Below are 23,777 nucleotides of genomic sequence, written 5' to 3'. Positions count from 1 at the left end.
CTTTTTATACCCATCCTTACTTACTACTTATCTTTAGGCTTTATATAAATAATTAAACAATATGAAATCTAATGACAATGTGAATGACTAATGTGTAGAATTTACGCTAATCATATACAGTGATGAATTCAAAATACAATGACTAATGTCAATGACTAATCAATGACTAATGTCATTGAGATCTTGTATCTTAATAATAGGAAGGGGGTCTTTATTCTCGAAGACAGTGATGAATTCGAGATTTTACATAAAAAGTGATGAAAAAATAATTATAAAGATAATTATATTATATATGTTAAATCTCTGATTGAAAATCTAAAGTTCAAAGTCCATTACATGTGAATTTGGTTGAACTTTACGTTGAATTCGTCTAGCTATATGCTGGTTTGCTGATTGGTTAATTTATCTGCTCAATTTAATTCAATAAGATGTAAGACTATTAGCTTAAATCAGGAATGAAAGGCAGTCTAGATATCTAACTTCTAAGCCTACAGAAATAGCTGAGGTTGGGTTAGGTACTTAGGTTACTCAAAAGCTGTCAGTCTTAACTTGTAAGCAAATTTTTTGCTTATGACCCCTAACATTTCATAGCTTAGGTTGACCATATGCAAAGCACTTCCATGGCAAATATAATAAAGCTTATTTGCTGTCCGAAATCCTGCTTTAGCCTCTTATAACGAAACTGCATGTATCCTTTCTTAGCAAGGTACCTTGTTCATGGATTACAGTGCCATGATTCCTACAGTTACCGTTAAAAGAAAGTAACATGTTAGATTTCAGAGCCATCATCTGCTTCAGCAAGAAACCCTGTAAGATAAAAAAAGAGAGAGAGAATGAAATGCTTCTGATATAAGCATCCTGGATAGGATTAGATCAGAGGTTACTTTTAAATTAAAGGAAGATTACAACAATAAGCAAGTTCTTTGCTTAGATTGACATACTATTTACATGTGAAAGCTGCAGATTTCAGAAGAATTTAGTTAAGAGATCCAAATCTTGTCTTCAAATTACTTGGTATCTCAGCTTTGTCAGACTATCAGGAGAGGAAATAAAAAATGGAAATAACCCAAGACTTCGGCTGTCATGGACCCTTCCATTGCTTCGGAAATGGGTCATCTCTGTCATGGACCCTTCCTTTGCTTATTCCTATGGGCCATTTAATTTTCCTTGCAGAAAAAAGAGCTTGAGGGCTCAAATTTGCCCAGGGTTTGAACTGGGCTTGGACAGACAGGGAAAAGGTTGGGATTGGGCTAACACTTGAAGCCATATCCTAACCTAAAAGCCACAAAGAAGAAGTTTGTGATTACCTTATCCTTCAGAAACTCGACAGAAGAAACAACCATGGCTTCACTGCTGCTTGGAGCTGCTCCAGTTCCAGCTCAATCTGTGAATCTTTCTTCTTTGTCTCGTATTTCCTCTTCTCATTCCCAAACCCTCGGAACTTCATTGTCAGTTTCAACTTCCTCAGTTTCACTCTCCACTGCTTCTTCTCCCTCAATCCCCTACGGTAACTTAAAAAACAACTGCAATTTCTTATCACTACTTTGTCCAGGGTATATTTTGAAGATTATGAAATTTTGATTTTTTTTTTGTCTTTCAGTGTACTGTGGCAGAGGGGATAAGAAAACAAAGAAAGGGAAGCGCTTTAATCACTCCTTTGGCAATGTAAGTGCTATTCCCCCATTTGTGGTGAAAAGGTTGATTATGGAAATTGGTTGTGAACTTTGTTTTTGAATAAAATTGTATAGGCGAGGCCTAGGAACAAGAAGAAGGGGAGAGGGCCACCAAGAGTGCCGATTCCTCCGTCGCCTCCGAGGAAAGATAAGTTTGATGATGATGAGAAGATCAAGATTGAAATTGATGAGTCTCTGTTTTCCAGCTAATAGCTAGACCCCATCATGGTTAATTTGTTCATTTCTCTCGTAATATTCAAATTCCAAAACTTGGGTATGCTGTATTTGCAATTATCAACACACTCTTTTGTCTGAATTCTTCTCTGCATTTGAATTTTGGGTTCTTTTTGGAAGAATTAAGTTGATACTTACATGCTTGTCTTGCATAAGTTGAGAACTTCTATGACTGACTATGAAAATGAATCATTACAACAATAATTCTAGAACAACTACTATTGGGTATTGAGAAAGAAAATTGTAGCAATGGTGTTTCCTTAAATGGGCAGTATGTGTTGATTGTTCCTCTGTTGGCAAATCACACAGTAGGCTGAGATTAGTCTTTCAATCACGCTTCCTTCCTCGATCATAAAATCTCTGGTTCGGTGGTTCCATAGGTGTATTGCTTGTGTGCTTGATTTCAGTGTGACCAACGTGTCTTCCACCCATTGCAATTCTGCTTCTGTCTCGGGCTTCTTAAAAAGTCTGTCTATATTCGTCCAAGTCATTGGATAAAAGGTTTTGGGTGGCAAGATTGTAAGGTTATAACCTGGAGCATTTCCTACTCTTCCAATCACTCTGGAAACCAGGTAAGGCCCATTGTGCCCCCATTTACTTCCATCAAAGGTCATGGCAAATTCCTGTAAGAAGTCAAGTAGAAGTGGATGCGCATCATTGAAAATCATAGCTGCGCCATTTATTCTGGTCCATTTCCGGGTGATTGGATCTATGCTCTGTGCACCGATTGCATTCCTCAATCCCATGAAATCTTTAAGAATTATGAAATCTACATCCAAGTAAACTCCTCCGTACTTGTACAGTATTGCAAGCCTAATCAGGTTGGAAAGATTGTACGATAATGAAATATTTCCGGGGTCCTTGCTCCCATTCTTCATCTCATCAAGCCAACCCTCGGCTGGGGTGTTCTTGACTAGAAAGTGCAAGTCTGGTGTAACTGCAAGAACTTTAAACCCGCCATCAATTAGTGGTTTCAGAATCCTGTATCCTTGCCTGGAATCAAGAGATGGTGATAAGATCATCAAGCATCCCTTAGGACTAGCTTTGAACAGACTGTCTAAAGCTGCGAATTCCCTCGGTCCAAAGGACTGAGCTGGTGAAAGCCAAATCATGAAGTACCGAATTGTACAGTCTCTGTCGAAGAAACCCAGAACTTGGTCATGGAATTGTGAACTCAAGTTGTTTGATTTGAATAACTCAAGTTCAGGCAGTTTCTTCTGGAACCAAGCTATTCTTTCTTCCCTGGTGACATTGGATGGAGGAATTAGAGGATCCAAGTTTTCATTATCGACCCCTTCCACCTTTCCTTCTGTATTAATTTGCAGTGGCTTGCTGCTAAAAATGGACCTGGATTGTCCCTCGCTTTTGGTGCTTAGTGCAGTAATAATTTCAGTTGTTGTAATATGTTCAGGATACATCGAAAGATTCGAAGTCAGGATATTTTCATAGATGATGAAGAATACAGCAGCCACTGAGATGGTAAAGAACAATGATATGGTAGAGAAGATTGGCAATTTGACGCTACAGAGAAATAGCTGGTAACTAGACATGCGAAACAAATTTCTCACTGCCATGTTTTGAAACCAATTGCTCACTGCCACTACAGTTTAACAGAGAATATTCACCTGAAGGAGACAGTTTTGAAGGGTTATTTTAATGGCATTCAGATCAAAGTAGTACATGAAAATAAAGATCTGATTGTAATTAAGCATACCCCCAGAATATCGATCGATGTTATCCTGACCATTTCTCCACAATGATGAGCTGCAGCACCTGAAATGATAGATCAGAATACAGACCATCGTAAACCTTGACCTGCCTAACTTTGGTCGATGGCTAGAGTCTTAGACAGGAAGGTTAATGCTCCGTCCTGGAAAGGAGTTTCTCAATTGTTGTGGATTGTAGATACACATAATGGCCATGGGGTTCTTTCTTGACTTTCAGGTTTCTGTTCTTATTAGAGCTTTTAAGGCTAATCATTCAAATAACAACGATAGATTGTCGCACATTTTTATTCACATGCCACTGAGTTGCTGACAGAAATTCCATGATTTAACAAGAAGTTAATGTCATTATGTTGACATAATCGTGCTTTTCACATTACAAATTAGAATACATTAGAATTTCCTTTCCTCGGATTATGAAGACAATTTGGCCAAGTACAGATACAATTCAAGAATCAATTATGAGGCCTGACATTTTTGTGACATGTTACAGATACATGGGACAGCAGAATTACTTCTTCTACTTCTCATTTGGATGAATGAATCTTCTCCATCCTTCCTCTATTTCGACCTCCTAAGTATGAGAAAAAGAATTAATGGAACAGAAAAGGACTTTCAGGAAATACTTAACTCATTTCCGATTTGCTTTTCTCTTCCATTTTTTTCACATATACCTTTCACGTTGTCTCCAATATAGTCTTCCATCAATAAAATTAAGGCGTGGGACATTCTGCCAAGGTAATCTAACAATCAGCATAGAGACTTCATCAAAGGCTACTGTGTTTGTCAACATTTTTATCAGGCATTAAATCCAAGTGATTTAATTTTATCAGGTTTAAAGAATAGGATTCAAATTCCCCTTCTTCAAATTAAAAAAGAAAATAATTTTATTTTGTTACAAGTTTGATGTATGCGAGAATCAAAAGTCTCTTGCCCCAACTTCTTGCCTTGATTTCGTACCCCCTGTTTGCCCACCAATGAAATGTTGCCACGTTACATAATAGGGAAGTCAGAACTAGGACTTTCTTTCTTTACCTGATCTCGAACTTCTTCAGGTTTCCAAAACCTTTCCAGTATCGCTTTTGACGTTTATACCTTACTTACAGCATCTACAGCTGTAATATCTGGGTAAATTGGCATCATGATGTCTGTACTGGACAGACTAGGCTAAAACATTACTCCAGTGCACTATACTAAAGACTAAAATACAATTATTTGGTAGAAAAAAATTACCCAATCTATAATTTCTACCTATGGTCTGCATGTTTCTTTGTAATCGGGAAAGTAGTCACCCTGGTTATTGGTTATTTCATAAGCACAATGAAAAATTCTATCTCTAGATGCTCATGGAAATGGCTTGGGGACAGTGGAATAATTAGCAAGTTTCGTTGCCTTTGTTAGCTAGCTGCACATTTGGTGATCATCGAAGACTGCCGGTGTAGTTTCTGGAGCTACTCCATAAGCTTTTTCCAGTGTTTGGGTTCTGAATTTTCATTTCCAAGCTCAGAGTGATGGACAGATTATCATTACATAAGCAATATCATCATTTGTATTTGAGAAAGAAAATAATTAGAAGAAAAGAATGAATTTCATATGCATTTTACATCAGGTATATATCTGTTTCGTTTCTACATAGGAAACACCAAAAATGGTAGAAAAAATAACACCTATGTGATGGAAAGAATTGCTTACTACCCTTGAATCATAACTTATTCAAGCAACAAAGTAAAGGAGATTAAATAAATTTCCTTGATTTGCTACTCCTGAAGGGGCGAATGGGGTCATTCATTAGAGGAGAAGTTTTGTTCAAGGATCGTATATGTTCTCGCAAATATTACAGTGCTCTGCAATCATTCTGGCCATGACACTTCCCTCCTCTATCTTCAATTCCCTGCTTCGCTTGTTCCAGAGGTGAACCACATAGCTATCATTGCTTATATCAGCCAGTGTATCATCTGCCCATTTCAAGTCCGCCTCCGTTTCTGGCTTCTTAAAGAGCTTGGCTATCTTAATCCAATCCACAGGATAGAAGGCCTTTGGGGGGAAAACTGTAATGTTATATTCAGAGTTTTCTCGTAGTCTCTCCAAGACCCTGGAAACCAAGTATGGTCCATTGTGCCCCCATCTGTTCCCGTTGAAAGTTGTGGCATATTCCCTTAAGAATTCCACCAAAACAGGATGGTGGATGTCAAAGATCATGACTGCACCGTTTAACCGAGTCCATTTTTTGGTTTGTTGGTTGATACTTTGTGCACCAATGGCATTCCTCAACCCTGATAAATCTTTCAAAAAGATGAAGTCTGTGTCCAAGTAAACTCCTCCATACTTGTACAAAACTGCTAGCCTGATCAGATCAGAAAGATGATTGAATAAAGGGATAGAGCCAGGGTCCATATTCCCGCTCTTCAAGTCATCAAGCCACGGTTCAGCTGGGGTGTTCTTGACTAGAAAGGGCAAGTCTGGTGTGACTGCAAGAACGTTAAACCCGCGATCAATAAGTGGTTTCAAGATCCTGTACCCTTTTGGGCTGTCCATGGAGCTTGACAAAATCAGCAAACATCCATCAGGGGCGGTGCTGAACAGACTATCCACGGCCAAGAACTCTCTAGGCCCAAAGGACTGCGCTGTTGACAGCCACACCATGAAGAACTGTGCTGAACATTTGTTGTTGAACAATTCCAAAACCCGACCATGGAATCGCTCACTCAACTCATTTGATTTGAGAATTTCAAGTTCCGGTAGTTTCCTCCTGAACCATTCCATTCTTTCATCTACCGAGGCTTTGAAAGGAGGAATGAGAGGATCTTCATTCTCAGTTTCTTCAATCTTTCTTTCCTGGATGGTGGTAGCAGCCGCCACTGGCAGGCTATTCAAACTCGTGGCAACTTGTCCTTCTCCTTCAACAACTGGAGTCGTCTGAGTCTGAGTAGATGGGAAAACCTCACCGGTCTTGATATTTGCATTATGAACGGGAAGATTAGACATCAAGCTGTCTGCATAGATAAAAAAAAGTATTGCAGCAAGCGAAATGGTGGACAAGACAGGCGACTTCGCCATGCGGCTAATCAAGCGGTAAGTCAATGACTTCTTGGACATTCTTCTGAATGGCCCAAGCATTGAACGGACAGAGAATTTCTTTTGAGGAGACATGCTCAGACAACCAAACTGGCACGTACAACATTACTATATAAAGAAATGGAATTGTCGCTTGTTGCTGTTTCTTTGCAAATTGGGTCAGGGTTTTGAAACAACATAAACGTGGTTGTGGTTCATATCTTGATGCAAATGAATTGTTCTGTATATTTCCATCTCAAGGGGAATATTTCCTTCTGATACATCAGAAATGGATACACCCAGTTCGAATTTCCATATTGGGATACGCGCAATTTAATGAGAAAGTGATTGAGACATGCCTGGTTTTAGCTAGTTTACAATACCATATTGTTTTATTATATTTTTGTATCCGTTTTTAGCCATTAATGATGGAAACTGCATGATATTTTATGTTATTTTATGTTTCAAATCCTTTTTTATGATGACAGTATGGTACTCCTTTTGCCATGTATCATCGAAACATTAATGTTATTCAGAGTTCAATGATCAATTTGACAGAATTTATGTAGTGATAATGAGCCAAGGCAAAATGAATTTCATGTTGTAACCTGTAAGTGAGCTTTTGGTGATTGTTGGAAAATCTTGCAATTTGGGCATTGAGGACATTATTTGTCAGCTGCATATACCAATTAAAGAGAGTTGCTCTCAGTAATTGTTTGCACATTAAATGCAATCCAAGTGATCATCAAAATCAATTAATTCTTTAATAAATTTGATGCCTATGACTGATATGACCAACTTAAGCAAAAATTCTAAATTAAATCAAACTAGTAAGTACAATTTTAAGTATCCCATTACTATACAAACAGAAATAAAACTTTTCCTTCAGTGCCATAACTTGCCATCTGATACATCAGTTCAGTGGCGGAGGGAGGGGGGGCTAGTAGGGTCCCCGCCCCTCTTAAAACTTAATAATTCTCTCTTGTTTTTTTTTTTCAAATTTTATAGTTTTGCTCTCTTTTTTAAAAAAAAAATTAATAATTTCATCTCTACAAATATTGAAGTTTTTATTTTCATCCCTTCAAACATGAAATTCTGACTCCATCATTGCATCGATTAGATATCATAACTTTGCTTAAAAATAATCCAAGGGAAAACTCTTACTCTAACCAATATTGGCATCTTGGTTAGTAGTTTATATTAATGACTCTCAAACTAAATTTGAACCTATTTAATTAGAAATTTACTATAATTCTACCCATTTTTATTTTCATCTTTGTAAAAATGCCTGCTTGTGTACGCTTATGTTCTTTGTTTTGCAACGGCAAAATCTTTCACTACATTAGATATTTTAAAAAAATTTAATTACGCAACAATTGAGAAAAGCCATTGCAAACACAAAAGAAGTGTGCTTCTCTCATATCAAATTAATCCTCAGTAATGCATTTTAGTCCTAAAAAACTTAGCTGTTATTCATAAAAAATTAAAAATCTCTAAATTTTTTTAATATCTCTGCAATTATAAATTGATCATATCTTGACAAAGATGTGGGCTCTGATCATAACAGGATGTTAGCAGCCAGCAGGCCAATGTGGTGGAAAACCATAGATGTTCAATGTTTTTTTTTTATTACTTTCCCGAAGAATTACAAAGATATCTCTGTCTAGAATGAAATATTTGTACGATGAATTTTGTTTTTTTGGTTTCAATTGATATAATAAGCTGAATAATCTTTGTTTAGATTGCTTATAAAGTAAGCTTGAACCATTATCTAAAGTAAAATCCCTGTTGAAGTCAAGTTCAAGCCCAACCAGAAGATTTGCCTAAATTAATTAAATAATAACTCAAAACTTAGGATAATCTTCTGGATTCTGGCATTGTCATCTAGCAGTTTAACTTGGGACGAGTAGTAGCACCAAACATTTCCATGGCCGGCTTTAGGCATCCTTGTTTCTTTTCTTAGCTCTTCTTGTGTCCTCATTTTGCTTCTCCATAAAGAAAAAGAAACTGTGTTTCAATTCATTCATCACTGATTGATTTCTGGTAAAGAACATTTTTAGATTATGATATCATCAGAGATAACCAGAGAACAGGATGAAGAGAACACTTATTTCATCAATTCAGAAGTTGAGAAGGAAAGTATCAGATGGATTATTCAGTATCAGAAATCTTTGTATTGGTCTTCATCTTCATCATCTTCCCTGTCTTCCTCAGCTGCTTCCAGTTCCTCTGTTTCTTCTTGCAGAAGCAGCAGTTTGTTAGAATTGATGAGAAGTGGGAGCACGTCTCTGAAGAGATTATTTGAAATGGAACATACCAGTTTGTTAACCCATTTTGAAGATTACAGCGGCTCGCCCATGACAAAGTCTATACCCCTGTGGGGAAGCGATACTGATGGTGAAGTACAGGATCCATGGGAATCCATCAAGCAGACTGGACCCTTTCATAGCTTTGAAACTGGTACACCAAGTGGTTTTGCTTCAGATGGTAGGTTTATGGAAAAAGACTTTAGCTTCAGGAATAGGAGAACAAAAAATGGTAACCATAGATTGACCAGGAAAAAGTCATTTAGGAGGTTGCCAGGATTTGGTCTATGGAGATGTACAGGATTTAGGATCAGGTTGAGATTGAGAAGACTTAGGACTATGATTTGTGGTAAAATGTTCTGATTTTACTCCATAGCTTTTGCAATCAAAGTAAGCAATCATTTACAGATAAAATTACAATTGCATCAAAGAAAAATTCAGAACCATTTCTTTTCTTTTTTCTCGTTCACTGTATCTAATTCATATTTAATTTACAGAAGAAAAAAGTGGAACCAGACAACCAAAGGAAGTCTAGGAAAGAAAGAAAAACCACAGCCCTGTAATTGGGGGGCTTTTCAAGCACAGACTATACAAAATTTTGACACTTAAAACAGGAGGAACTTACAATTTGTTACCCTGCAGTTTTGCCAAAGGAGAATCTATTTTAATTGGCTATCTTCAGGATGGAAATCTTGCTTTTAAGAACTATATATGTGTTCGCACAAGACGCAGTTTTCTGATATTAATCTTCCCATCACACTTCCTTGTTCAACCATTAATTTGCTACTTTGCTTGTTCCAAAGGTGTACTCCATAAGTTTCCCTGGTTAGCTGTAGCAGCTTAGCTTCAACCCATCTTGAGTCAGCCCGGGCTTTGGGCATCTTAAAAAGGCTCCCTATTTTAATCCAATCAACAGGGTAAAAGGCCATGGGTGGCAAGATGGTAAAGTTATAACCAGGTCTTCCTTCTACTCTGCGAGCTACCCTGGAAACCATGTAGGGCCCATTGTGTCCCCATTTGTTTCCGTCAAAGGTTAAAGCGAATTCCTCTATGAACTTGAATAGGAGTGGATGGTTCATGTCAAAGACCAGAACTGCATTGTTCAATCTTGTCCAGTTCTTGGACTCGGCATGGATACTTTGTGCTCCGATTGTATTCTTCAGACCTTTGAAACTTTTCAGGACGATGAAATCCGTGTCCAGGTAAACCCCTCCATACTTATACAAAACTGCAAGTCTCATTAAATTAGAAAGATTCTGAGCCAGTGGAATCTCACCAGGGTCCTTTTTCCCACTCTTGATAGCATCAAACCAAGCTTCAGCTGGTGTATTCTTGAGCAGAAATGGCATGTCTGGCGTAACTGCAAGCACTTTGAAGCAACGATCAAGCAGCGGTTTCAGGATCCTGTACCCATTTACGGAGTCCATGGTTCTTGATAGAATCATCAAGCAACCATGAGGATGGGCTTTGAAGACACTTTCCACAGATAACATTTCTCTTCTTCCAAAGGACTCTACCGTTGAAATCCATGTCATGAAGAATTGAACTTCACACTTTTGGTTGAAGAATTCCAGAACTCGACCGTGGAACTTCTTTGTCAATTCGTCTGACCTGAAAATCTCATTTTCTGGCAGTTTTCTCCGGAACCTCCCTGTTCCCTGTTCTTCTCTAACAACCGAGGAAGAAACTGGAGAATCATGATGTTCACTATCAACATTAATGATCTTTCTCTGTGTAGAAACATCCAATTGTACAGCAGAAACGTCCGACTTCATTTTTCTTATAAATTTTCGAGCCTGTAAAACCTCAGAGTCTTCTTTTTCATCGAAGGCAGCTGAGTGCAGCGATATGTTGGAAACGAGACTGTCTGCAAACATGAAAAATATCAGAAGAGCAAATAGAATTACAGTGACAACCGGCGATTTGGCCCGGCTAACTAGCCGGCAACCAAAAACCTCATGAGATGCTACTTTTTTCACTGTCATGATAGTAAGAATACAAGGGTTGAAAAGGCTTGAAGCTATCTGAGATTCAGACTCTCAGAAGAAAACATAGGCCTCCCAATAAAACCCTTTCATGGCAGTCACACCAAAGAGATTGTTTTAAGTATAGGCAGAGAGACGTTCCAAGGCAGCGGCTTCAATTATATAATATATAAAATATGGTTTTCCCTTTTTTCACCTTACTTGGTATTTGCCTTTTTGTTAATTCTTGGTCTAGCCTGCCGTGATCAACCATGTTTGAACCGTTCTAGATGGCACGTTTTTTCAGTCATATTTCTATTTGGTAACTTTGAAAAGCCGCCAGGGTGACTCCAGGGATAGACCTTGGACAAAAAATATGTCATGGAGTTCAGATTTTCTTTCGTTTTGTTCTTATCCGAGGCATCAATTTATGGAAAGGAACGTGTGTTATAGTCTTGGGGACCCCTTTTTACGTCCGCTTAGATGTAACACTAAAATCTTCAGGAATTGCGTGGATATAGAAAACTCTAACGTTGAAAAATTCAAGTTGTTTATGATTATATCATATGTACAAAAGAGGGGCTGTGGCTAGAGCTTATAGACTTGAGGGAAGGGTTATAATCAATTGAGAAGTTGGCCATGGTCCCAACTCTTGTTTCTTGGCTTAATGTTTCATGTGTCATTCTATTGCAAAAGGAAGTAAGCAGGCCACCTTCGTTTGGAAATTCGGATTAGGACAAAGGAATGGATGAAGTCATCGTTCATCCAGTAAGATAACACAAACAGAACTCTTTTATCCGTTTCATTTAGTGTTTTTTTCATAATTTAATGTAAATATTTAATAAATTTCTTATATTAAAATTTATTGATAACTAATATAAAACTAAATACATGAAGTAAAATTATGAAAATAAAGTCACATGAAATACCAAGCGAGATTAAAAAATTTCTATTCAAATATCAAAAAATGGTTGTTTTATTCCCTCAATATATATATATAAACACCACCAAACTTGTATAACTCGGTTTGTCCTTGACTGCTTTCTTTACTCGGTTTGTGTTGTTTTTGTTACCTAAAACATATAATTCTTTGACTTCAGTATCTCGGGGTTTCTGGATTTTATGACCACACAAACTCTTATCATTCCTCACCGACAGAGCTAGTTAATTATCCCTAATGTAGAGACAAACACTGCCTTTTTGTCACCTTCCCTCCCCCAATGGAGCCAGTTAATTATTCTTTCTTCAAGTCAGGAAGATTTATTACTTGAATATAATCATGCAATATGAAAAGAGTTTACTCTGTTTTGTGGGAAAGCATAACATGGGTTTTTGACTTTAGGATTGAATCAATGCTACATGGAATAGATTATGAATTCTGACACCATCAATGATGGAGTTCAAGTTGAAATATAATTTATATCGTAATTTTTCTTACCTTTCTTTTTTTAATATTGTTTAAGTCATGGCCAAGTGGCACATTTATGTAAAATTACTTGTGGAGAATGATAAAAGTGAGTTACATGTGATGCAAGAGGCCAAAGAAAAAACAGTTACATGTGATGCAAGAGGCCAAAGAAAAAACAATCTGTATTAGCATCATCTTACAGCAGCACATGAGCAAAGCTAAGCAAATTTTCAACCTTTTAAGTCTTTTTTTTTGTTTTGTTTTATAATTTTGGAACAAGTAATCCCAAATGATGATGCAGGCTTCATTTGAGTTTAATTCCACCGTCTCTAATTAAATATTATTTATTATTATATAATTAATTTTTTTTGGTCCCCAATCGTATTTTTGGTAGATGAGAAGTCACCATACAGAATTAAGTATTGTAGATGTATTGATATTAGTAGTATTCACAAGAAAGAAATATCCAAGAAATTATTAAAAAAACGAGAACCCCATCAAGTATTTTACAAAAACAAAGTCATGGATCATGACGAGAGAATAATCTAATTATCTATTAATAATGATCAAGTCATGTCTCGATTTCGAATTCTTGATCTTTAAACTTAATTACTTTCTCTGTCTTTAATTAATATTTTTCTTTCTTTAATTATTACTAAAGAAATAAAAGAACCCCATCTATTATTATATGAAAATAAACTCATGGATCATGACAAGATAATAAATTAATCTCTAAACTTAATTACTCTTTGCGTCCCTAATTAATGTTTGACTCTTTAATTTTTACGGAAAGTGAAAAAAAAATCAATTATTATATGAAAACACTCATGGATCATGACGAGATAATAAACTAATTATCTATTAACAATGATGAAACCATGTCTCAATTTCAAGTTCTTAGTTAAGATCCGAACTTAATTACTCCTTTCATCTCTAATTAATGTTTGACTCTATTTAATTTGTACTAAAAAAGAAAAAACTCATCAATTATTATATGAAAACAAAACCATGTCTCGATTTCATATTCTCAATTAATCTCTAAACTTAATTACTCTTTCGCTCTCCAATTAATATTTATCTCTCTTTAATTTTTATGAAAAAAAAAGAACCCCATAAATTAGTTTGTCAAAACAAACTCATGGATCTTGGCGAGATAATAAACTAATCATCTATTAACAACAATGAAAACCATATCTTGATTCGAGTTCTTTATCTCTAAATTCAATTACTCTTTCCATCCTTATTAATGTTAACTAGACTATAACCCGTACATTACACACGAATTTCTTTTACTTTTCTTTTTCCTTTTTTAATCCGTTTTTTTTTTATAATTTCTACATGGTTAAAGGAAGAAGCTCCTTTTTGGGACTTTTTTTTTTTACTTATGTAATAGTTTTATAAAAAAAATAAATAAAAGTATTAGGTGTCTTAAAATAGGAAAGGGAAATGCTAAAATGTCAACTTGTCAATTGAGGTTCAAGTGTGGACAGATAAGATGGAATCTTCAAATTGACGCTGCAATTTATGCATGCATTCTTCGGCCTCCTGATTGGTGCTAAAGTACTATTATTCATCCTATCTATATCTGCTTATTTAAGCACGTTGAGCCCACACCGTACCATCAACCAAACTACTAGGTTTAAATTAATTTAAAGAGAAAAACAAAATTGAATGGCACTAACTCACCTTGCAATAAATTTTTGTATCTTTTTTCCCTCTGTTTTCCTTTTGGGAATTGAATGAGACGAATAATTGGTACATGGGCTTGGATTATCTTATGAGAAAACTGGCTTTATATGACTAAAATATTGTGTATCAACTTTGACAAGTAAACCTTTGTGCGCAGCAATTCAATTTCTCTGCAGCAAACTTGAAGCAGCCCATAAAAAGATACCACGCGTTCATTGACCGAATCAAATGATACCTAAGTAATTACATACTAAAACAAAGTCAAACTTCGTGTTCTAGGAGGAAACCATGAAGCAGTTACATGTAGTTTTCTAAATAGAAGCTTCAAGAGCTCACTGTTTAAAAACTTTGGTCTTTTGTTACACTGAATTTGATGGAAAAGCAACGATCCTATGATATGATTGTCAACATGCATGACTCTTAGCCTCAGGTAAAGGCCATGACCAGTTTATATTTCGTAGAACTTTTTTCAACAACCTGACATCAGCGATATTCGTGCTTTGATGAGCAGTTTTCTGGCAATGTTCTGATAAAATCTTTCATCTTCATGCTTTTCTTTTTAGAACGTTACTTCTTGAGCTAGCCTGGTCGATATCTTGAAATTTAAGTTTATGCGTACGTCTTCCAGGATTGTGGGAACAGCCACTTCAATTACCCTGTCCGGAGTATATATTAGCCAATCTTGAGCAAAGATATGGAGGTTTAGGATAAGCAACTAGCAGTACTCAAGCAGATGCTTAAGACAAATTTGAAAGCAGGTGCTGCCATGATTTTTTTCGGAGCCTGTGAATTGAACAGATGTGTAAATGAAAATTCTGGAATTTAACTACAAAGCATATCGTTTCCATTGATTGCCATTGAACTTGTACTTTTCTAACTCTCTCTTTTGAAACCGCCCCTTCAAGGAATTGAAAGGAAAGGTTAACCTTTTCAGAAAGGAAAAGAAACCAAGAAAATTTGGAGTATTTCCGGAGAGATGAAGCTAGAGGTTCCCTGGAAGGAATTACCAGTCATAATTAGGTCCAAACTCATGCAGAATTCAAGCTCTAAGGATTTGGTCTGACATTTTGCTCTCTGATAGATTCTACCACTAACAGTGGAACTGGTATTATTGAGCTAGTTAAAGCCCATCTTAATTCAGGTTTGGGCCTTTGGATAGCTTGCTCAAACTGTCCATACCCTTTTGGAAAAACATTGACATCATTTTGTTGACTGAAAAGATCCTTGCAGAAAGCCCGTTTTGGAAGAGGCTGGACTTAAGCTGGCGGAAAAGTCCATGACTACGTATCTACATAAAGAATGCCCATCTGCAACCAAGCATTCCAGGCTCAAAAGTGTGTAACAATCCACATGTTTCAACTCCAGTTTTTACGAAAAAGAACCCCACATCTTAAATGAGTGTTGTTGGAGGGAAAGGGTAATGGCCACCTTCCCAGATATTTTTCTTTCGGGGTACACAATCATCTCTATATACTTTGATCTGCATCTGCAACTTGCAATTTAAAAAACACTTAAGAGATCTTATTACAACCTCAAATTCAAACTACATTTAATGAGGCATATCTTATAGTACCATTGATTTTAAATGACATGCACATGTAGTGAACTGTTGCCGGTTGGAAATTTGTAATGGGAATGGAAAACCCAAAATCAAAGCTTTTTCAGGAGTTCAGGCATATGAAATCATTCTTCCCTCAAAGCAAAAGGAAATCAGCTGTGTCAAGCAGGCGGTTTCATACCAGTTTGTGTTCAATTTCAATGTTCCATCAATGGTTTCTTCACAATGTTTTTACAGCGGAAGAACCAGAACACTGTATGCTTCCTGTTTATCTTTTCTGAGTTTCATGAAATTTTCTAGTTGCAAGCCAACGAAACGTCTTTGTCGATTTCATAGTCTGGATTTGAACTGAAACGTCATAGCTGTCGAGCTTTTACCGTCCTTAAATGTTCAGCCCACGTTACCAGAAAGATCTGTTCATCCATTTATTGCGGTCCTACAAAATTGTCTTCGTTCTCAACTGAGATTCCCTTTTCATCGTTTCTCAACCGAAATTTCATATGCATTACTACGCCAAATTAATGTTGGCTTGCTTCTTTTCCCGGACTACTGTTGTCGTTTTTGCTTTATTGAAATGTATACCAGGACTCTTGTTTTCCCAAAAGCATGAATTCTAGATGTTTTTCCTCATATTTCCTTCAGGTGATTCTTCTTTCATGGATGATTTCGAGTTTGGAATCTGCTGTAGTCCCCCAGTTCGGCAAATGCAACTGAGTCTGATCGATTGGCTTTGCTGGGCTTCAAAAACCGTGTAACCCAAGATCCATTGAAGATCATGGACTCATGGAACTATTCCGTTCCTTTCTGCAAATGGGTTGATGTCGCATGCAGCCCATCCAGCGGAAGAGTCGTAGTTTTAAACCTGGAGAATCATAAAGTAGTTGCTCCATACCACCTTCCATTGGAAACCTTACATTCCTTACTGGAATCAACCTGGAAGGAAATGGATTTCATGGTGAAATTCCTCAAGCAATTGGACGTCTTTTGCGCCCACAGCTTCTCAATTTGACACGCAATTCTTTTGGCGGGAAAATTCCTACCAATCTAACTCACTGTACAGAACTTAAGAGTACTTGATACTTCTTACAATGAGTTCGTTGGGCAGATTCCGGAACAGCTAAGCACATTATCAAAACTGGCAATCCTTCGCCTTACAGGTAACAGCCTTACGGGAAGAATCCCCGCTTGGATTGGTCACCTTTCTTCTCTTCATTCTCTTGTCCTGTCAATGAACAATTTACAAGGAAGCATACCTTCTGAACTTGGCCAACTGTCAGGCTTGGGATACTTTCAACTTTATGGAAATTATCTGTCTGGTATTGTTCCTCCAATTTATAATGTTTCTTCAATATACTTCTTTTCTGTCGCTCAAAACCAGTTGCAGGGACATCTGCCACCAGATGCTGGTCTCACTTTTCCTAACCTGGGAGTATTTGCTTGTGGTGTTAACAATTTTACGGGACCTATCCCGGTATCATTGTCAAATGCTTCTAGACTTCAAATAATTGACTTTACTAATAACAGTCTAACTGGAACCATGCCTGGAAATCTAGGGAGCTTGCCAGGTTTAATTAGACTGAATTTTGATGACAACCAACTTGGAACCGGGGGAATTGGCGACCTGAGCTTTCTCAATTTCTTGTCTAATTGTTCTTTTCTCGAAGTGTTGGGTCTTGCCGGAAATCGTTTAGGAGGAGAATTGCCAAGCTCCATAACTAACCTTTCAAACCTGTTGCAACGTTTGACCATGGGGGAGAATCTGATTAGTGGAAGTATCCCTATTGGGATTGGGAACCTTGTTAGTTTGTACATTCTAGGATTGGAAAGGAACTACTTCAGTGGCAGTGTTCCCACTGTTATTGGGAAGCTTCAAAAACTAGAGGAATTGAATTTGGAAGGTAACAGATTTTCAGGGTCTATACCTTCTTCATTGGGTAACTTGACTCTATTGAATGGGCTGTATCTCCATGATAATAAATTTGAGGGTAGTATACCTCCAAGTCTTGGAAACTGCCAAAATTTGCTTGCAATAAATTTGTCAAGCAATAATCTCACTGGCATCACACCTATACAGATTTTGGGTCTTTCTTCCCTTAAAAAATGTTTGTTCATTTCTCATACTTTTTGACTGGTTCACTGCCAGTAGAAGTGGGTCAACTAGACCAACTTGAAAAGCTAGACCTCTCCCAGAATAAATTGTCTGGTGAAATTCCCGAAAGCCTAGGCAGTTATACTAGTTTAGAAAGTCTGCATTTGGAGCATAACTCATTTGGAGGAACAATCCCTTTATCTTTGGAATCTCTAAGAGGTATAGAAGAAATAGATCTTTCATACAACAATCTGTCTGGGCAGATTCCTGAATTTCTTCGCAAGATTGTGTCACTCAGGCATCTCAATCTTTCTTACAACGATTTTGAGGGTGAAGTGTCACAAGAAGGCATATTTGCAAATGCAAGTGTCATTTCCATCCTTGGGAAAAATAAGCTTTGTGGTGGCATCTCAGAGTTATATTTACCTCCATGCTCTACCACAAGTTCTGGAAAAAATCTCACCCTGATAGTAATCTCTGTCACCATCAATGTAGTCACGTTAATATTTCTTCTCTTCTGTTCTTTTGTTACATATAGTTCAGTAAGGAGTCATTCCATTCCATCTTCCTCTAAGGAATGGCGATCAGGTATGTCTTACTCAGACATTCTAAAAACAACTAATGGCTTTTCTGAAGAAAACTTGATTGGCTCTGGTAGTTTGGGTTCTGTATATAAAGGAAATATTGCCAATGATGGAACAATTGTTGCGATTAAGGTATTAAACCTTCAACAGCGAGGAGCTTCTAAGAGTTTTATTGATGAAAGCAATGCTTTGAGAAGTGTATGACATCGAAACCTCCTAAGGATTATAACCGCTTGCTCTAGTCTTGATCATCAGGGAAATGACTTCAAGTGTCTTGTATTTGATTTTATGTCCAATGGAAGCTTATACCAGTGGCTGCATCCTGGAGGTAATGATCGGTATCAGACTAAGAAGTTGAGCCTTATCCAGAGACTGGATATAGCCATAGATGTAGCTTCTGCTTTGGACTATCTCCATCACCAGTGTGAAACACCAATTGTTCACTGTGATCTAAAGCCAAGCAATTTACTCCTAGATGAAAATATGACAGCGCATGTTGGTGACTTCCGATTGGCAAGGTTCTTATTTGATTCATCAGATAATCCCTCCAGCAATCAAACCATATCGATCAAGCTGAAGGGTTCCATTGGGTACATTCCTCCTGGTATGATTTCAACCTGATTAATCTCATTTTATTCAATACTTAACTATTGTTAAATCTCAAAAACTCATGTTTGTGTGTACATTAGCACACATGAAATTGCCAAAATTCAATGACTAATTAAAATCTGTTACAAGTTGCAGAGTATGGCATAGGTGGTCAAGCTTCAATACACGGAGATATTTACAGCTATGGGATACTGTTACTGGAGATGTTTACAGGTAAAAGTCCAACAGATGACATGTTCAAAGACGATCAGAGCCTTCACAATTTCGTCGAAGTAGCCTTGCCCGAACATGTCATGGATGTTGTTGACCTATCTATGCTTTCCGAAGAAGAGAACGCAGAAGAGACAGAGTTGATCATGATGAGGAAACCCCATCCCCGTGTCAGTGCTGCAAGCATGGTCGAAGAATTCGTAGTTCCTGTCATGAAAATGGGACTCTCCTGTTCTGCAGCATCACCAACTGAGCGGATGATTATGACTTTTGTCGTCAATAAATTGAATGATATCAAAGACAGGTTCCTGAAATTAAAAAGAAACAATGAAAGAAGGATGAGAAGGCGTTGACTATACCAAATATGCAGCTCAGGCCTTCAGATTTAGCCTATTAAAAATGGGAAAAAAAATATAAATATCATTTTAGAATTTCAAAGGTTTCTTTGTAAATATATAACGATGATTTATTGATTGAGAACTAGTCAAATCAGTGAAATAGTGTTATCTGGAGTTCTTCAGGGTGTGTTAAGTATTACTCCATTGAAGTAATTGAAAAGAAAGAGGCAAAGGGTACAGGGTGATGGTGATTATAATTTAAAAGTCGAATTACAAATTTACAAGAAATCATGGGAGAGAGAGGGAGAGAGAGTGACTTAGCACAAGTCATAAAGCTGATATATCAGCCATCATGTCTGCCTCATCTTGCAATCCCCTTGTAACATCTTTGATTTCCCATCATTCCTGTCTGGAATTTCCATCTGGGCCAAGCCATGGAGGCTGAGGCCGTTACTGAAACATGTCATCTGTTGTCTGTTGGTCCCCTTTATAGTTCCAGCAGTAAGATGCCACGTATAGCTGCAGGTGTCTCCGTCTGGTGAAACCTTGGCAACCTATATTGCTCCTCGAAAACAAAGTGGGAAAATCTGAGAGGACCCGTTAAGCCATTTCTGGTCCAAGTTTCTTTTTCCTGGGTATCAAAACCTAACCAATGTTTAATGCTCCATTTCCATATCAGAATAAGCCACTAGAGCCGACGTCTTTAAATTTTGAGGTAAACTCAAGCCTTCAGCATTAAATAGAGAAGAAGAAATCTTCTGCCCCTGAAAGAGAAGTTCAAAAAACAAGGTGATAAAACGGTTGTCTCATGCGACCCTGGAAACTCGACTGTCAAATTCTTGGGTCATTATCAAGCAATTCCAGCGCTTGAACAAATTTTCAACTGTATAGCATTAAAGGAATGGTTTAAATTCAATATTCATGATGATACACTTGCACCAAAAGTCAAAACACAAAGAGGTTTAATCATCTGGACTATCTAGGTTGTTGAAGTTTCAAATTTCTGGATATTTTCAGGATTGTGTGGTCCTCCAATGAGTTCTATTTCTATTTGTTTCTCTTTTACATAATTTCGTATATGGCATTAGGTTCTTAATTTTGATTTTTTTTCTAGGACTTGGTATTTCCTTAAGCATGAAGCTTACTTGTTTGTTCTTTCAGGGGATTTTACTTTTGTGGATGAGTTCATGTTCGGAATCTGCAATGATACCTACTTTGCAAATGAATCTGATCGATTAGCTTTGCTTGATTTCAAAAATCGGGTAACTCAAGATCCTCTACATGTCATGGCCTCATGGAACAATTTTGTTCATTTTTGCAGCTGGGTTGGCATCACATGCAGCCCATCGAATGGAAGAGTGGTAATTCTGAACCTGGAGGGTCAAAAGTTAGTTGGCTCCATACCACCTTCCATAGGAAATCTTACATTCCTCACTGGAATCAACCTGGTGAACAACACCTTCCGTGGTGAAATTCCTCAAGAAATTGGTCGTCTGTTGCGCCTGCAGCATCTCAATTTGACATACAATTCCTTTGGCGGGAAAACTCCTTCTAATCTAACTCATTGTGTAGAACTTGCAACAATTCGTCTTGGCTACAATGGGTTAATTGGGCGAATTCCAGACCAACTTGCTTCATTATCAAAGTTAAAAATTCTGGAACTAGGAGCTAACAACCTTACAGGAACCATCCGAACTTGGATAGGTAACCTTTCTTCTCTTTATGCTCTTTCCCTAGGACTGAACAATTTACAAGGAACCATACCTGATGAACTTGGCCGGCTATCAAGCTTGGGATTTTTTCAACTTTATGGAAATTATCTGTCTGGTATTGTTCCTCCTTCAATTTACAATATTTCCTCTATATACTACTTTTCTGTCACTCAAAACCAGTTGCAGGGACATCTACCGCTAGATGTTGGCATCACTCTGCCTAATCTAGAAATATTTGCTGGTGGTGTCAACAATTTTACAGGAACCATCCCTGTATCATTGTCAAATGCTTCTAGACTTCGGATAATTGACTTTGCAGAAAACGGTCTTACTGGGACCAAACCTGGAAATCTTGAAAATCTTGAAGATTTGATTAGACTAAATTTTGAAGATAACAAACTTGAAACTGGGAAAATTGGTGACCTAAGCTTTTTCAATTTCTTGACTAATATTTCTGCTCTAGAAGTATTAGGTCTTTCTGGAAATCGTTTTGGAGGAGAACTGCCTAACTCCATAGCCAACCTTTCAGACAAGCTGAAAATTTTTACCATAGGAAGGAATCTGATTCATGGAAGCATCCCTGTTGGGATTGGAAACCTTGTTAATTTGTACCTTCTAGGAATTGAAGGCAACCAATTAGGTGGTACTTGCCTGATGCTCTTGGGAAGCTTCAAAACTTAGAGGGACTGTGTGGCATCCCCCTCGGGGCCTACGTCTAGGTATTGTATGATTTGGGTTTATTCTCTGAGTCCCATTGTAGCAGTTCTGACCCATGAACTTTTCGGATCTCGCGGATCGAACCTAAGATCTCCCGAAGGAAACGCCTTTAACCATTTCAACTTCATGGGCTAGAACTGCTACAACGAGGCCCAAAGAATAAACTCAGACCATACAATACCTAGACGGTGGGTCCTGAGGGGATGCCACAAAAAAGACCTTTTGCTCCCCCTGAAGGGAATGCCTTTAACCATTTCATAAAGGTTCCTCCCAAACTCAATATTTGTTGGCATCTATCCATAACTGCTTGAGTGCCATTTCCTATCGGATTTCACACATTCATAAAGAAGAAAATCAAACTGCTAACTATGTCTTCAATCGGGGGCATACACATCAGAATCTGCATGTATTTTCACAAGTCGAAAGTGAGCTCAGAGGAATGATTAGATTAAATAAATCTAATTTACCTTATGTTCGTTTTAAATAAATGTAAAGAAGTAGTATTCCTAATTTATTTTTGCTCTTTTTATTATGTTGATAATCTATACACTTGTAATATGGAAGCACTGAAATTTTTTAATTGCATTCAGAAATATGCACATAAAATGAAACTTTCATTTTTAGATACTTTTCCACATTCTTCTCGATCTTATGTAATTCTGGAGGTTCGATTTATGTCTCCCTCCCTAATGTACTTAATTCTTTCGATTATTAATAAAACGATTACAAGGTAGTTGGGCCCTGCGCGAATTTCCAATATAAAAAAGAAAAAAAAAACTTTGACAAGCAACCTTGTGTGCAGCAAGTTCTCTTTCTCTACAGCAAACTTCAGGCAGCCCATAAAAAGATGCCACGCGTTCATTGACCTAATCAAATAATACCCAAGTAATTACCTACTACAATAAAGTCCAACTTCGTGTTCTATGAGGAAACCGTGAAGAAATTACATATAGTTTTCCAAATAGAAGCGTCAATATCTCACTGTTAAAAAACTTTGGTCTTTTGTTATAGTGAATCTGATGTAGATCTGATAATTTTGAATGTGATACATTAACACGATACGGGAATATATAAGTTAAACAAGTTTTGAGTTTAATCTTAACTTGTTTCGTATTTAATTTTGTCTGACACATTAAGATACGAAAATTTTGATGTCATAACGTGTCAGACACGATAAATACGTTTAAAACACGTTTACTTGATCGTGGTATCGTGTTTAAACGTGTATAAGTGATATGTATATTAACCTATTAAAAATTAATAGTTAAAGATTATTTTAATCTTAAATAAATAATTTTAAATAATTATTTTAATAAATTTTATTAATTTTATAAAGGTAATAATGTAATTATTACAATTAAAAATTATGAATAATTTTTTATATTATTAGTATTTGAAGGTTAGATGTTAATTATGTATTTTATCATATTATATGATAATAAATTTTATATATGTTATTTATATTAATTTTTATTATATTTAATATTATTATTATTTTTGTTTTGTTTTAATTATTTTTATAATTATAAATTTTAAATTTAAATAATAAAATTATATGTAATTATAAATATTTTTATTTAATTATGTTAAACGTGTTATTAATCATGTCGTATATTGACACGTTTAATAAACGTGTTAATTGTATCGTGTCATGTTATAAATTTATTAAACATATACGTATATATATTTTAAATTTAAGATATAAATATTAAATAATATTTTATTTATGTTTAATTATAATATATTTCGTATCTAATCGTATCTGACACGTTTACTGTATGAAAACACAAAAGACTAATACGATGGAAAAGTAGCTATCCTATGATATGATAGTCAACATGCATGACTCTTGACCAGTTTATATACTTATAGAGATTTTTTCAACAACCTGACATCAGCGATGTTCAT

The 23,777-nt window shown here is 36.6% G+C and overlaps 7 protein-coding genes across 7 annotated transcripts; 4 read left to right on the top strand and 3 right to left on the bottom strand.

The window, feature by feature from the left end:
* The first annotated feature begins 1,292 nt into the window (after nucleotides 1-1,292).
* PSRP4 (plastid-specific ribosomal protein 4) lies at nucleotides 1,293-1,989 on the top strand. The gene is made up of 3 exons (XM_007026699.3): nucleotides 1,293-1,507; nucleotides 1,601-1,665; nucleotides 1,749-1,989. The coding sequence occupies exons 1-3, from the start codon at nucleotides 1,342-1,344 to the stop codon at nucleotides 1,881-1,883; spliced, it is 366 nt and encodes a 121-aa protein (XP_007026761.1). The 5' UTR covers nucleotides 1,293-1,341; the 3' UTR covers nucleotides 1,884-1,989.
* Nucleotides 1,990-2,029: 40 nt separating this feature from the next.
* Nucleotides 2,030-3,826, bottom strand: LOC18597573 (uncharacterized). The gene is made up of 2 exons (XM_007026698.3): nucleotides 3,622-3,826; nucleotides 2,030-3,532 (listed from the first exon to the last, which is right to left on the bottom strand). Exon 2 carries the CDS (start codon nucleotides 3,479-3,481, stop codon nucleotides 2,168-2,170), a length of 1,314 nt encoding a protein of 437 aa, XP_007026760.3. The 5' UTR covers nucleotides 3,482-3,532; nucleotides 3,622-3,826; the 3' UTR covers nucleotides 2,030-2,167.
* A 1,374-nt stretch (nucleotides 3,827-5,200) lies between these two features.
* Nucleotides 5,201-6,853, bottom strand: LOC18597572 (uncharacterized). Its single transcript, XM_007026696.3, has one exon. The coding sequence runs from the start codon at nucleotides 6,779-6,781 to the stop codon at nucleotides 5,438-5,440; it is 1,344 nt and encodes a 447-aa protein (XP_007026758.3). The 5' UTR covers nucleotides 6,782-6,853; the 3' UTR covers nucleotides 5,201-5,437.
* A 2,572-nt stretch (nucleotides 6,854-9,425) lies between these two features.
* On the bottom strand, nucleotides 9,426-11,208 carry LOC18597570 (uncharacterized). Its single transcript, XM_018122305.2, has one exon. The coding sequence runs from the start codon at nucleotides 10,974-10,976 to the stop codon at nucleotides 9,690-9,692; it is 1,287 nt and encodes a 428-aa protein (XP_017977794.2). The 5' UTR covers nucleotides 10,977-11,208; the 3' UTR covers nucleotides 9,426-9,689.
* Nucleotides 11,209-14,219: 3,011 nt separating this feature from the next.
* LOC18597568 (putative LRR receptor-like serine/threonine-protein kinase At3g47570) lies at nucleotides 14,220-19,600 on the top strand. Its single transcript, XM_088806142.1, has 3 exons — nucleotides 14,220-14,482; nucleotides 14,616-18,887; nucleotides 19,028-19,600. Exons 2-3 carry the CDS (start codon nucleotides 18,572-18,574, stop codon nucleotides 19,453-19,455), a joined length of 744 nt encoding a protein of 247 aa, XP_088662268.1. The 5' UTR covers nucleotides 14,220-14,482; nucleotides 14,616-18,571; the 3' UTR covers nucleotides 19,456-19,600.
* Nucleotides 15,029-18,487, top strand: LOC148762321 (receptor kinase-like protein Xa21). The gene is made up of 4 exons (XM_088806319.1): nucleotides 15,029-15,109; nucleotides 16,299-16,565; nucleotides 16,716-17,712; nucleotides 17,754-18,487. Exons 1-4 carry the CDS (start codon nucleotides 15,029-15,031, stop codon nucleotides 18,485-18,487), a joined length of 2,079 nt encoding a protein of 692 aa, XP_088662445.1.
* Nucleotides 19,601-19,874: 274 nt separating the features above from the next.
* LOC108661898 (uncharacterized) lies at nucleotides 19,875-21,833 on the top strand. Its single transcript, XM_088806318.1, has 2 exons — nucleotides 19,875-19,965; nucleotides 20,602-21,833. The coding sequence occupies exons 1-2, from the start codon at nucleotides 19,875-19,877 to the stop codon at nucleotides 21,831-21,833; spliced, it is 1,323 nt and encodes a 440-aa protein (XP_088662444.1).
* The last annotated feature ends 1,944 nt before the right edge of the window (nucleotides 21,834-23,777 follow it).

This window comes from Theobroma cacao, chromosome 5 (genome assembly GCF_053813885.1).
Source record: "Theobroma cacao isolate CCN51 chromosome 5, ASM5381388v1, whole genome shotgun sequence".
Lineage (NCBI taxonomy): Eukaryota > Viridiplantae > Streptophyta > Magnoliopsida > Malvales > Malvaceae > Theobroma > Theobroma cacao.
This window is presented reverse-complemented; position numbering and strand designations above follow the sequence as displayed.

Excerpts from the sequence above, each read along its gene's own strand:
- PSRP4 (XM_007026699.3), top strand. The coding sequence starts at position 1,342 with ATGGCTTCACTGCTGCTTGGAGCTGCTCCAGTTCCAGCTCAATCTGTG. Across the intron at positions 1,508-1,600 it reads TTCTCCCTCAATCCCCTACG|TGTACTGTGGCAGAGGGGAT; the intron begins GTAACTTAAAAA and ends TTTGTCTTTCAG. Across the intron at positions 1,666-1,748 it reads TTAATCACTCCTTTGGCAAT|GCGAGGCCTAGGAACAAGAA; the intron begins GTAAGTGCTATT and ends AAAATTGTATAG.
- LOC18597573 (XM_007026698.3), bottom strand. The coding sequence starts at position 3,481 with ATGGCAGTGAGAAATTTGTTTCGCATGTCTAGTTACCAGCTATTTCTC.
- LOC18597572 (XM_007026696.3), bottom strand. The coding sequence starts at position 6,781 with ATGTCTCCTCAAAAGAAATTCTCTGTCCGTTCAATGCTTGGGCCATTC.
- LOC18597570 (XM_018122305.2), bottom strand. The coding sequence starts at position 10,976 with ATGACAGTGAAAAAAGTAGCATCTCATGAGGTTTTTGGTTGCCGGCTA.
- LOC148762321 (XM_088806319.1), top strand. The coding sequence starts at position 15,029 with ATGAAGCTAGAGGTTCCCTGGAAGGAATTACCAGTCATAATTAGGTCC. Across the intron at positions 15,110-16,298 it reads ATTCAAGCTCTAAGGATTTG|TCCCCCAGTTCGGCAAATGC; the intron begins GTCTGACATTTT and ends AATCTGCTGTAG. Across the intron at positions 16,566-16,715 it reads GGAAGGAAATGGATTTCATG|ATTCCGGAACAGCTAAGCAC; the intron begins GTGAAATTCCTC and ends TTCGTTGGGCAG.
- LOC18597568 (XM_088806142.1), top strand. The coding sequence starts at position 18,572 with ATGTCCAATGGAAGCTTATACCAGTGGCTGCATCCTGGAGGTAATGAT. Across the intron at positions 18,888-19,027 it reads CATTGGGTACATTCCTCCTG|AGTATGGCATAGGTGGTCAA; the intron begins GTATGATTTCAA and ends TACAAGTTGCAG.
- LOC108661898 (XM_088806318.1), top strand. The coding sequence starts at position 19,875 with ATGGAGGCTGAGGCCGTTACTGAAACATGTCATCTGTTGTCTGTTGGT. Across the intron at positions 19,966-20,601 it reads GATGCCACGTATAGCTGCAG|GGGATTTTACTTTTGTGGAT; the intron begins GTGTCTCCGTCT and ends TTGTTCTTTCAG.